Source organism: Equus caballus, chromosome 3 (genome assembly GCF_041296265.1).
Source record: "Equus caballus isolate H_3958 breed thoroughbred chromosome 3, TB-T2T, whole genome shotgun sequence".
Lineage (NCBI taxonomy): Eukaryota > Metazoa > Chordata > Mammalia > Perissodactyla > Equidae > Equus > Equus caballus.
The window spans coordinates 828,464-841,721 of record NC_091686.1 but is presented as its reverse complement, the minus strand read 5'-3'; the positions used below and the strand labels follow the sequence as shown (position 1 = coordinate 841,721).

General features: G+C 36.3%; 2 protein-coding genes across 2 annotated transcripts in view; one reads left to right on the top strand and one right to left on the bottom strand.

The window, feature by feature from the left end:
• Positions 1–13,258, top strand: part of ITFG1 (integrin alpha FG-GAP repeat containing 1) — a 266,617-nt gene that overhangs the window by 36,614 nt on the left and 216,745 nt on the right. The window lies entirely within an intron of this gene.
• Positions 11,825–13,144, bottom strand: LOC102151065 (zinc finger and SCAN domain-containing protein 4-like). The gene has a single exon (XM_005608516.3). The coding sequence runs from the start codon at positions 13,142–13,144 to the stop codon at positions 11,825–11,827; it is 1,320 nt and encodes a 439-aa protein (XP_005608573.1).

The following is a 13,258-nucleotide window of genomic DNA, read 5'->3' as shown; positions in this document are numbered from 1 at the left end:
AGAAAAACAAAACAAAAACACACACACACAAAATATTTTTTTCCTTGTGATGAGAACTCTTAGGATTTACTCTTTTAACAACTTTCATATATATCATACAGCTGTCTTAACTATAGTCATCATATTGTACGTTACATCCCTACTATTTATTTATCTTATAACTGGAAGTTTGTACTTTTTGACCAGCTTCATCTAATTCCCCCTTCCCCTACCCCCCACCTCTGGTAACCACAAATCTGATCTTTTTCTATAAATTTGGTTGCTTTTGTTGTTGGTTTTTCTTTTTTTTTTTTTTTTAGATTCCATATATAAGTAAGATCATACAATATTGGTCTTTCTCTGACATATTTCACTTAGCATAATGCCCTCAACGTCCATCTGTGTTGTTACAAGTGGCAGGATTTCCTTGTTTTTTAAAGCTGAATAATATTACATTGTGTATATACATATATATGTACCACATCTTCTTTATCCATTTATCTATCGACAGACACTTTGATTGTTTCCATGTCTTGGCTATTGCAAATAATGCTACAGTGAACATGGGGGCGCAAATATCTCCTGAACATAGTGTTTTCATTTCTTTAGGATATATTCTCAGAAGTGGAATTGCTGGGTCATATAGTAGTACTTTTTTAAAATTTTTTGAGGAACCTTTATATTCTTTTCCATAGTGGTTGTACCAATTTACGATCTCATCAACAGTACCCAAGGATTCCCTTTTCTCTACATCCCTGCCATCATCTGTTATCTCTTGTCTTTTTGATGCTAGCCATTCTAACAGAGGTGAGGTGATATCTCATTGTGGTTTTGATTTACATTTCAAGATAACCTGAAAATTTCTTTAATATCACAAATGCCTCTCCACTCATTCATCAATTTCAGTAATTATTTACTAAGCCTCTCCTCTGCAAGGCATTATGTTAAAAACCAAGTGTTCAAAAATGAAAAGCAAGATAGACTCAAGAGTTACAGTAGCATGAATCTCAAGGATGTCATTATACCAAGACATCACTCTATTTATGCTATATTTAGAAGTTTAAGCTTGATTTTTAAATACACTGGTTCATATCTTAAATGTTTTAAAATGCAGCAGAATTTCAGAACCAGGTGTACATTAATACTCAAGAGTATCATTTGTAGTGCATTTGGATGGAGCTATAGAAGATTCTTCTCTTTCTTTCCTTACACTCCTGTCCTCTCATGGCTTTAAGCATCATCTACATGCCAAAGACCCCCAAATTTATATATCTCCAGGCTGGACCTCCCTTCGAGTTCCAAAGTCACATATTCAGCTGCCTACCAGCCATCTCGACATCTCTGTCTGTGTCTGATAAGACATTTCAGACCATGTTTCCCAAACTGCATCCTTGATCTTTTCCTTCAAATCTCCTTAACCCATAGTCTTCCCGTCTCCCTAAATGGCAGTCCCATCCTTCCAATTCCTCTGTCAAATGTTGGAGTCATCCTTGCCACCTCTTTCTATCATACCTAACATCAAGTCTGTCAGGAAATACTATTCATTGCTTTCAAACTGTATCCACAGCCTGACTACTTTTCACCACCTCCGCTGTAACCGTCCTGGTCTAAGACAACGTCATTTCTCACCTGAATTATTCCAGTTACCGTTCTCTGCTTTTGCTCTTGTTCCCCTATGGTCTGTTTCAACACCTGAGCTGCTGTGATCCTCTGACAGTGTAAATCAGGTCATGTCACTCTTCTCAGAGTTTTCCAGGGGCTTCTTTTTTATGTTTAGAAAACTAGCCAAAGTCTGTAAAATGGCCTCCCAGGCCCTGCATACTTTGGCCCACCATTACCTCTCTGACTTTCTATTCGATTTTCCCACTTGATGTTTTGCACCAGCCACACTGACTTCCTTGTTGTTCCTTAAACACTACAAAGCAAGGTCCAATCTCAGAGTTTGGGTCAAGTAACTATTTTCTCTGCCTGGAATATTATTCCTCCAGATAACCATATCACCTCTTTCAAGTTATTTCTCTAAATATTTTCACTTCCTTCACATCTAACCTCAAATTTCATCTTATTTCTCATTGATGCCTGCTGTATTCAAAATTGCCACTCTCTAGCACTTCCCTTTGCCCTTGCTCTGCTTAAGTTTTTCTCCAAGGCCCTTTAACTTGCTGAAATACTGTATACTTATTATTTTTATTATAGCTTCTCTTACTATAACACAAACTCCATGGGAACAGGGATTTTTGTTCTGTTCTGTGTCATTTCTCCAGTGCCTAGAGCAGTGCTGGCAACAAATGGGGACTTGGTGGATATCTACTGAATAGTCAAGTTTTTTGACATCAGAACAGAACCTGAAGACAGAACATGTTTTTAAGTGCTCAAACTGTCCCGAATGGATAGGCCTCTTTCAGGTAAAGATTTAACAGCTAACAAAGGTAGCTCCTGATGAAAATGGTGTGTGTTTGTAGACGTTCCAGCATGTATTATTGAGTGGATTTTCTTTAAAAAATCCACAAGAGGGTTCTCAGAACTGTATACAAAGCTTAGGAACTTTGGCTGTTGGCAATTTTATCTAAGCAGATGTAGAAAATAATGGAGACTTTTTCAAGAATTCTGTCCATTTTTCTAAAAATACAAATTAAACCATTCCAACCCTTAAGATATCATAAGGTTATCTTATAAATCCCTTGTAAATGCATTCAGTTTGAACTGATTCAAATTCTGTTGTAAATAATAGTTGATCTCTATCAGCAAAGATGAAGAGACCTGTTTACTAAAAACTGCTGTTGTTTCTGATGTTATCATTCTGTTCTCTGATAAGGTTAGGGCTCCAGGGAGACAAAGTGATAGGGAATATTTTTGTAAGCATCCCATAACTTCTCTGATACTTATACTTGTTTATTCCTAAAGACTTCTGAGAGAAACTTTACAGAGATATTAGTCTGTTGTAGCAATATTACACTTGCTTATTTCATAGCTGTTAGTACCCATTATTGGTACCTGGGCTTAATCCAGGGATGTCCAGTCCTTCCTCAGTCCCTCCCCAAAAATGTAGTGAATCTGCCATAAATTTTTCAGTCTTTATCTGAAATAGAGTCAGGAATTAATAGTAAGAAGAATCGCTACCATTTATTGAGCACGTAGAGGAGCCTGGACCTGTTCTCAGTAGTGTATATCCATTCACTTATTTATTCCTCACAACAACCTTATGGAACAAGTTCTTTTATGAACACCATTATGCATGTTGTGAAGCCAACATACAGAGCTTAAGTAACTTCCCCAAGGTCATGCCCTGGAAACTGAGAGCCTCTCTGCCTCTAAACTTTCAGTGTATTATACATTTTACATAACTGTGTAGAGCTGTATTCTTAACATTGTTGTGATCCCAAACACCTTTGAGAATCTGGGGGAAGTTATAGAACCTTTCCCAGGAAAAATGCCCATAACAATTTTATGTTCATGAACACCATGAAACCTCTCCATAAACTCCCTAGGATGTCCCCCAGTGAAGAGTGAAGTAATATAGCTCGTTTTAAATACATAAACATTACAGGCATATGTGATGCAGAAAACAAAGTCGCACATTACCTGAGACCCTAGATATTAGAAATCAGAGAAATTAAGTAAAAACCACAAGATAGCATTTTACATTCATCGGATTTGCCAGAATTATTGGACTGCTCTTATTACACAGTGAAAAAATTAAAAAACTGAAGCTTGTATATATTAACATGAATGAATCTCAGAAACAATGTTGAGCAAAAACAAAGTCTCAGAATTGTGATAGCATTTAGGTAGAGTTTAAAAGTATACAAAATTAAATAATTTGTATTGTGTACTTGTGGGTGTGTGAAGTAAAACCATAGAGGAGTAGGGAAATAAACAGAAAGTAACCTTTGTGGAAGAGGAGTTAGAAAAGATTCAGCAGAGAACGCTGGATTTGAGTTGCAGAATGGTGATCTGTTCAGGGAGCAGAGGATATTTGAGTGTTTATTTTATTATTCTTTATATCTTTGATAGATTGTTTTTGTTGTGTGAGTTATTTCACAATTTTAAAAATGATTCCTAAAATAGAGGGTCCAACTATGCATCCATTTTCTAACTTTTTTTCACTTAATTTCTTAGAAACCATTCTATCTCAGTACTTAGATCTACCTCATCTATGTCATAACTAAATTATATTCTCTTATGTGAACATATATTTCTTTTAACGTACTAATTCTTGCCACTAAAAAAAGAGTGGAAGGGTCCCCAGTAGTAAATACGTACTTAACATATTCTGGTTTGTGAACGGATTCCCTGCATTCATGAGGATTTTGTGTATTGTTTTTATAGATATTACTAACCATCAGTGTATTTAAGGCTGTTACTTTGTTGATTTAAAATTTAAATTTTACCTACAACTGTGTACTGGAGGGCTTATGGGAAGAAGAAGAGGAAAAAAAGAAAATTGGCAACAGATGTTAGCTCAGGTGCCAATCTGTAAAAAAAAAAAAAAGGAAAGGAGTCTTGAAAAATTTTAAATTTTGTTGGTTTAAGCTTTATTTAAACTTTAAGGAAACACATGCTGTAAGGCTAGTATACCATTATATGTAATACTAACTCTGCTTTTGGTTTGCTTGTATTTGACACAGCACTCTGCATTCAGCACTGACTTCTTTTTTCTTTTCCCTACTTTTTATTCTGAAAACTTTCAAGCATTCAGAAAATGTTTAAAAGATTATTAAAATACTCTTCACGCAGATGGAACAATTTTTAGCATTTTGCTGTATTTTCACATATGTACATACATGTGTGCATGCATTCTTATGTATGTGAAGAGAGAACGTTTTCCTGAACTATTTAAAAGTGAGTTATGGACATTTTGACACTTCATTTGTGAATACCTTAGCGTGCATCTTTGAAGAATAAGGATGTTCTCCTACGCAACCACAATACCATTATTCCATCTGAGAAAATTAATGATTATTGTACAAAATCATTTAATAACCAATCCATATTCACATTTTCACAGTCATCTCAAAAATACCTTTCATTACTGCTTTTTTTTTCCCTATTTAGGACCCAATCAGAGCTCACGTATGCATTTGGTAGTTATTTCTTTATGATCTTTCTTTATCCAGCTGTATATACCCTTACTTTTTTTTTTTTTTTTTTTTTGGATATTGATGTTTTTGAAGTGTCCAGGCCACTTGTATTATAGAATATCCCACATTCTGGATTTATCTGGTTGTTTCCACATGGCTTTAACTTTTGAGCACCAACTTCTTATAGTAAAAAATAGAATAATAAGCTCCAATAAGCTCAGTGTTGTTGGCTTTGTATGTTTTGACAAAATAGATGAACCCTTTTTGTTTTCATTATGAAGAAAGAGAAGGAACAAATGGTAAAAGTACCACAAATATTGTCTTTTTTAAGAAAATCGAAGTATCAAATATAATAAGTGCTTATTATATCAGTTGTATTTCCACAGAGAAAACAGTATATTGGCCATAAGCAATTACAGAGTCTCGTAATCTTTTAAAAAATATAAAATATCTCTGTTACTTTTTTTCTCATTATATTAGTGCAATATGTTAGTTATTGTATAGAAATAACAGCATGGTATTTCCTCCTTTGATTCAAATAGTTTGTGGTATTTGTTACATGAAGTATGACTTTTTTCCCCATGTATTAAAAACCAGCTATATTTCAGTACATGAGATATTTGTATTTTGTACATCTCTTCTTTGGTTCCATGCAAAGATACTTGACATTCATGTTTTATGGTTCTAGAAATAAGAACATAGTCTCCTTATGTGCATAATCAATTTAGTTATTTAAATCACTAACTAATACATTGTGTTTATGTAAAAGCTATTGAGATCAGACAAGCAGTTGAAGTCAGTTGGGCATTTGGTACCAAATGGAAATATATTCCAGATATTTGTAATCACAGAAAGGTGAGTGAACGTTATTTAACACCATGCACATGCCTCTGGGTGGCAAGAGCCAAGGTTCTGTAGGGGGCGTTGGCTGTGGCATTCAACCAGGTGAGGCTTTGGGTTCTGTCCCTCACAGCTTGGGTTTTGGGTAAATCCCGTTTGTTCTTTGAGACTCTGTCTCTTCCTTTGTAAAAATGGTGATAGTTCACATAGCCTGATGCAGTGGCTTTAGAGTGTGAAATATGGATTTGTGAGAATGTGAATATGGATTGGTTATTAAATAATCTTATGAAATAGCTATTAATCTTCTCAGATGTAATAGTGGTGTTGTGGTTGGGTAGGACAACATCCTTATCCTTCAAAGATTCATTTTAAAGTATTCACAGGTAAAGTGTCAAGATGTCCATAACTCACTTTCATGGAAAAGATGATTGTATTTGAACATGAATACTCTTAGATCAGTTTGCTATAAATATTTTTATAAGACTTCGTGTATGCTTCAGAAAGTATGTCCACTTATATTAACAGCAATGGGAACAGTATAAAAAGAAAATCATTCATTTATTTTCTAACATGAATGAAATTCAGGTTATAAGTTTAAAGATAATGTAACTGGCCAATGTATGTGTCAATTTTATATTATTTTATTATTGTTCAATTTTAAAGACATATGACGTGGCTAGAAAAAGTAAACTATGTATGTATATATGCTTTTCATTTCATTATTTATAAAATAATGAAATTTATGAAATTATTTCATTTCATTATTTATGAAAGCTACTATTCCATTACATTTGTTTCATTTATAATGTTGTTTAATTATGTTGAAATACGAGTTAAAAGTGGACAAATGAACTCAGTATAAACACAACCTGGTTATTTAATTTTCAGGTTTTTTTGTTTTTCTTTTTTTTTTACGCCATCCCCTCACATGTGAACCTAATCGCCCTTTTTGCCTTCCCCCGCCCTTTCCCCTCTGATAACCACCAATCCAATCTCTATTGCTGTGTGTTTGTTTGTCATTGTTTTTATCTTCTACTTATGAGTGAGATCATATGGGATTTGACTTTCTCCCTCTGACTTGTTTTACTCAGCCTGATACCCTCAAGGTCCATCTATGTTGTCACAAATGGCCGGATTTCATCATTTCTTATGGCTGAGTAGTATTCCATTGTGTATAAATACCACATCATCTTTATCCATTCCTCCCTTGATGGATACCTAGGTTGCTTCCAAGTCTTGGCTATTGTGTGTAATGCTGCAGTGAACACAGAGGTGCATGTATCTTTATGCATTCGTGTTTTCAAGTTCTTTGGATAAATACCCAGCAATAGGATAGCTGGATCATATGGTAGATCTATTCATAATTTTCTGAGGATACTACAAACTGCTTCCCATAGTGGCTGCACCAGTTTGCACTCACACCAGCAGCGTACAAGGGTTCCCTTCTCTCCACATCCTGTCCAACACGTGTTGTTTCCTGTCCTGTTAATTATAGGCATTCTGACCAGAGTGAGGTGATACCTCATTGTACTTTTGATTTGCATTTCCCTGATAGCTAATGATGTTGAGCATCTTTTCAGATGCCTGTTGGCCATCTTCTTTGGAGAAATCTCTGTTGAGATCTTTCGCCCATTTTTTAATTGGGTTGTTGGTTGTTTTGCTGTTGAGCAGTATGAGTTCTTTGTATATTTTGGATATTAACCCCTTATCTGATACATGGTTTGCAAATATCTTCTCCCAATTGTTAGGTTGTCTTTTCATTTTGTTGATGGTTTCCTTTGCTGTGCAGAAGCTTTTTAGTTTGATGTAGTCCCATTTGTTCATTTTTTCTTTTGTTTCCCTTGCGTGCTCAGACATGGTACTTGAAAATATGCTGCTAAGACCAATGTCAAAGAGTGTACTGCCTTTGTTTTCTTCTAGAAGTTTCATGGTTTCTGGTCTTATATTCAACTCTTTAATCCATTTTGAGTTGATTTTGGTGCATGGTGTAAGGGAATGGTCTACTTTCATTCTTTTGCATGTGGCTGTCCAGTTCTCCCAACGCCATTTATTGAAGAGACTCTCCTTTCTCCATCGTATGCTCTTGGCTCCCTTGTGGAATATTAGCTGTCCATAAATGTGTGGGTTTATTTCTGGGCTCTCAGTTCTCAATTCCATTGATCTGTGTGTCTGTTTTTGTGCCAGTACCCTGCTGTTTTGGTTACTATGGCTTTGTAGTATATTTTGACATCAGGGAGTGTGATACCTCCAGCTTTGTTCTTTTTTCTCAGGAATTCTTTGGCTATTCAGGGTCTTTTGTTGTTCCATATAGATTTTCGTATTCTTTGTTCTATTTCTTTAAAACTGTTGTTGGAACTTTGATAGAGATTGCTTTGAATCTGTAGGTTGCTTTAGGAAGTATGGACATTTTAATGATGTTAATTCTTTGAATCCAAGAACACGGAATATGTTTCCATTTCTTTGTATTTTCTTCAATTTCTTTCAACAATGTTTTATAGTTTTCAGTGTACGGATCTTTCACCTCTTTGGTTAGCTTTATTCCTAGGTGTTTTATTCTTTTGGTTGCAATTGTTAATGGGATTATATTCTTTTTTTTTCCTTTTTTTTGAAGATTAGCCCTGAGCTAACTGCTGCCAATCCTCCACTTTCTTCTGTGGAGGACTAGCCCTGAGCTAACATCCATGCCCATCTTCCTCTACTTTATATGTGGGACGCCTACCAAAGCATGGCTTGCCATGTGGTGACATGTCCGCACCTGGGACCCAAACCGGCAAACCGCCGGCTGCCAAAGAAGAATGTGTGCACTTAACCGCTGCGCCACCAGGCCAGCCCCTGGGATTGTATTCTTAATTTCTCTTTCTCCTGCTTCATTGTTAGTGTATAGAAACGCAACCAATTTTTGTATGTTGATTTTGTATCCCATGACTTGACTGTATTCCTTTATTGTTTCTGAAAGTTTTTTAGTGGATTCTTTAGGGTTTTCTATATATAAAATCATGTCATCTGCAAAGAGTGACAGTTTCACTACTTATTTTCCAATATGGATCCCTTTTATTTCTTTTTCTTGCCTGATTGCTCTGGCTAGGACTTCCAATACCATGTTAAATAAGAGTGGTGACAGTGGACATCCTTGTCTGATTCCTATTCTTAGAGGGATAGCTTTCAGTTTTTCTCTATTGAGAATGATATTATCTGTGGGTTTGTCATATATGGCCTTTATTATGTTGAGGTGTTTTCCTTCTATACCCATTTTATTGAGAGTTTTTATCATAAATAGATACTGTATCTTGTCAAATGCTTTCTCTGCATCTATTGACATGTTCATGTGATTTTTATTCTTCATTTTGTTAATGTGATATATCATGTTCATAGAATTGCAGATGTTTAAGCATCCCTGCATTCCTGGAATGAAACCCACTTGATCATGATGTATGATCTTTTGAATGTATTGTACTCAATTTGCTAGCATTTTGTTGAGGATTTTTCCATCGATGTTCATCAGTGATATTGGCCTGTAATTTTCATTTTTTTGTGTTGTCTTTGTCTGGTTTTGGTATCAGGATAATTTTGGCTTTGTAGAATGAGTTAGGAAGCTTCATCACCTCTTCAATTTTTTGGAAGAGTTTGAGAAGGATAGGTATTAAGTCTTCTTTGAATGTCTGGTAGAATTCAGCAGGGAAGCCATCTCGTCCTGGACTTTTTTGGGGGGGGATGTTTGATGGCTGTTTCGATCTGCTTACTGGTGATTGGTCTATTCAAATTCTCTACTTCTTCTTGGTCCAGTTTTGGAAGGTTCTATCTTTCTAGGAAATTTATCCATTTCTTCAAGATTATCCAATTTGTTGGCATATAGGTTTTCATAATATTCTCTTCTTATCTTTTGTATTTCTGAGGTGTCCATTGTCATTTCTCCTATTTCATTTCTGATTTTATTTATTTGAGCCTTCTCTCTTTTTTTCTTTTTGAGTCTAGCTAAGGTTTTGTCAGTTTTGTTTATCTTTTCAAAGAACCAGCTCTTGGTTTCATTAATTTTTTCTATTTTTTTTTTTAGTCTCTATTTTGTTTATTTCTGCCCTGATTTTTATTATTTCCTTCCTTCTGCTGATTTTGGGCATTGTTTTTTGTTCTTTTTCCCGTACCTTTAAATGTGTTTTAGATTGTTTTTTTGGGAATTTTCTTCTTTGTTGAGGTAGGCCTGAATTGCTATAAACTTCCCTCGTAGAACCGCTTTTGCTGTATCCCACAGATTTTGGTATGTTGTATTTTCATTTTTGTTTGTCTCCAGGGATTTTTTTATTTCTCTTTTGATTTCTTCATTGACCCAATCGTTGTTCAGTAGCATTTTGTTTAATCTCCACATCTTTGTGGCTTTTCTGGTTTTCTTCCTGTAGTTGATTTCTACTTTCATACCTTTGTGGTCAGAAAAGATGCATGGTGTTATTTCGATTTTCTTAAATTTATTGAAACTTGTTTTGTGGCCTAATATGTGATTAATCCTGGGGAATGTTCCAGGTGCATTTCAAAAGAATGTGTATTCTGTGGTTTTTGATGGAATGGTCTATATATATCTACTAAGTCCATCTGGTGTAATGTGTCATTTAAGGCCACTGTTTCCTTATTAATGTTCTGTTTGGATGATCTATCCATTGGTGTAAGTGGAGTGTTAAAGTCCCCTACTGTTATTGTGTTTCTGTGTATTTCTCCTTTTATGTCTGTTAATAATTGCTTTATATATTTAGGTACTCCTCTGTTGGGTGCATAGATATTTACAAGTCTTATATCTTCTTGTTGGATTGTTCCTTTTATCATTAGGTAGTGCCGTTCTTTGTCTCTTGTCACAGTTTTCATTTTAAAGTCTATTTTGTCTGATATAAGTATTGCTACCCCCACTTTCTTTTCTTTGCCATTTGCATGGAATATCTTTTTCCATCCTTTTACTTTCAGTCTGCGAGTGTCTTTAGGTCTGAAATGTGTCTCTTGTATGCAGCATATACATGGGTCTTGTTTCTTTATCCAATTAGCCACCCTCTGCCCTTTGATTCAAGCATTTAGTCCATTGACATTTAAAGTAGCTATTGCTAAATATGTATTTATTGCCATTTTGTTACTTTTTGTTTCTGGGTGTTTTAGTAGTTCTTCTCTATTCCTTTCTTTTCCTCTTGCTCTCTTCCCTTGTGGTTTGATGGCTTTCTTTAGTGATATATTTGATTTCTTTTCTCGTGCTTTTTTGCTTACTTATTATAGGTTTCTGATTTGTGATTACTATGAGGATCCTATATAATATTCTATGTATGTAACAGTCTGTGTTGAGTTGATAGACTCTTCAACTTGACCTCTTTCTAAAAGCTTTACTTTTTCACTTCCCTCCTCCCACATTTTATGTTTTTGAAATCATATATAGACTCTTGTTTAGTGTGTCTATCCGTTACCCTCTTATCATTGAAATAGGTGATTTTAGTACATTCATCTTTTAACATTCATATTGTCTTCACAGGTAGTTGATCTGCTACCTTTACTATATTTTTACCTTTACAAGTGATTTTATTCCCTGGTTTTTGCGGGGAGGGGGTGGAGTTGATAATTTTTTTATCTCTCTTTGTGGTTATCACTTTCCCACTTAAATCAGTCCCTTCAGCATTTCTTGTAGAACTGGTTTCTTGATGATAAACTTCTTTTTTTTTTTTTTTTTTTACACATTCATTCATTTATTCAACAGATATTTATTGGTCATTTGAAATGTCTCAGCCACTTTCCTAGGCACCTGAGATACTTTAGTGAACAAAACTGAGAAATTGCCTGCCCTCATTTAGCTTACACTTTAGTGGAGTGAGACAATAAATGGAAAATATAATCAGAAAGTTATAAGATGTGTTCTAAATAGAGAAGTACTAGGAAATACATATACCTGTACAGATTCGTATACATTACATTGGCACTGTACCCGAGGAAGCATCTGGTGTGGAGGGAACACTTTTGAAAGCAATTTTCTGGTGAGTCCTCAGGTGGCGGTGGTAGGTGGATGACTGGTGGTAGCTTCTCTGGCAAAGGGAACACACATAGGGCTTCTCCCCTGTGTGGATTCTCTCATGAGCCCGAAGGTTGGTTTTGTGGCTGAAGGACATTTCACATGTGCTGCATTTGAAAGGTTTCTCTCCTGTGTGAATCTTCTGTTGCACGCGTAGGTCTGATGCCTGGAAGAAGCCTTTGTCACACTGGCCACAAATAAATGTCCTCTCATTATTGTGTCTTCTTTGATGGGCTTTTAACCGAGACAGATACCTAAAGATCCTGGGACACTTCTCACATTTGTATGATTTGGGGGCTCTGTGGGATCTTTCTTGGTGTCCCCCACATGCTGAGTTTCCCTCAATGCTCTGGTGGGTAGGAACACACTCAGGCATAACCTGGTTTGCCCGGGAGAGAAACCCTGGTCCCACCTCTATAACGACATCTTGATAAGGGGGTCCTTTCAGGGACTCTTCCTGGGACCTGCAGGTGCCTAGACCTGCTCTTCTGGAGCTGAGTGGATTCTCCAAAGGAACACCTCCCTCTCCAGGCCCAGGCCGGTTCTCTCCCTGGATGATGAGTAGGGAAGGCGTTTGATTGTCTTGACTAGTCATACTGTCATTTACTTGACAAGTTTTCAAAGAAATGTTGCCACCATTTTCTTTATCTTCATCTCCTTGTTCTGTTTCCAGGGAATGATCTTTGGGAGTCCCGAAAGGGGTCCCCATGTTCTCTCCAGTTGGGGTTCCTGTTAACAACTGTTTTGTGAGGTGAACGATGACTTCTCTTAAGGGCATGTTCTCAGAAAAGAGAGCGTCCTGCCCCTGCATGCAGACGTGGACTAAGCAAGGTGGCTTCATGCCATCATCGGTCAGATCTTCCATGAATTTCTCCAGGTTTCTGCCACTTGATTCCCATTTCTCTTTCAACATGGACCTGTCACTGCAGTAGCCATTGATCATAAATTGTTCCAGGACCAAACAAGAAATCATTTCATCCTTGCTTTGTTTTTCTGGCTGTAGCCAGGAGTGAAATAACTTATAGAGTCTTTGCAGTTCCTTCCTTGTACATGAGTTCTTGCCAATTTGAAATAAGCTGTGTTGAGTGCTCGGGAACTCAGAGATCCCCTCCCCCTCTTGGACAGCAGGTACTTGACTGGGATTAAACTCGTGATTTTCTAACCCAGGATCATTCCTGGATGGTTCACCTTGAAATGAGATTCTGAGATCTAAAGCCATTCTCAAAAGAATTCTCGGAGAGACACAACTTCAGGCATTCAGTCTCTGATGACTTGTTTCTCTGGGAATCTGTTTCAACAACTAGCGGATGCTTACAAACTCCTTGAATGAACG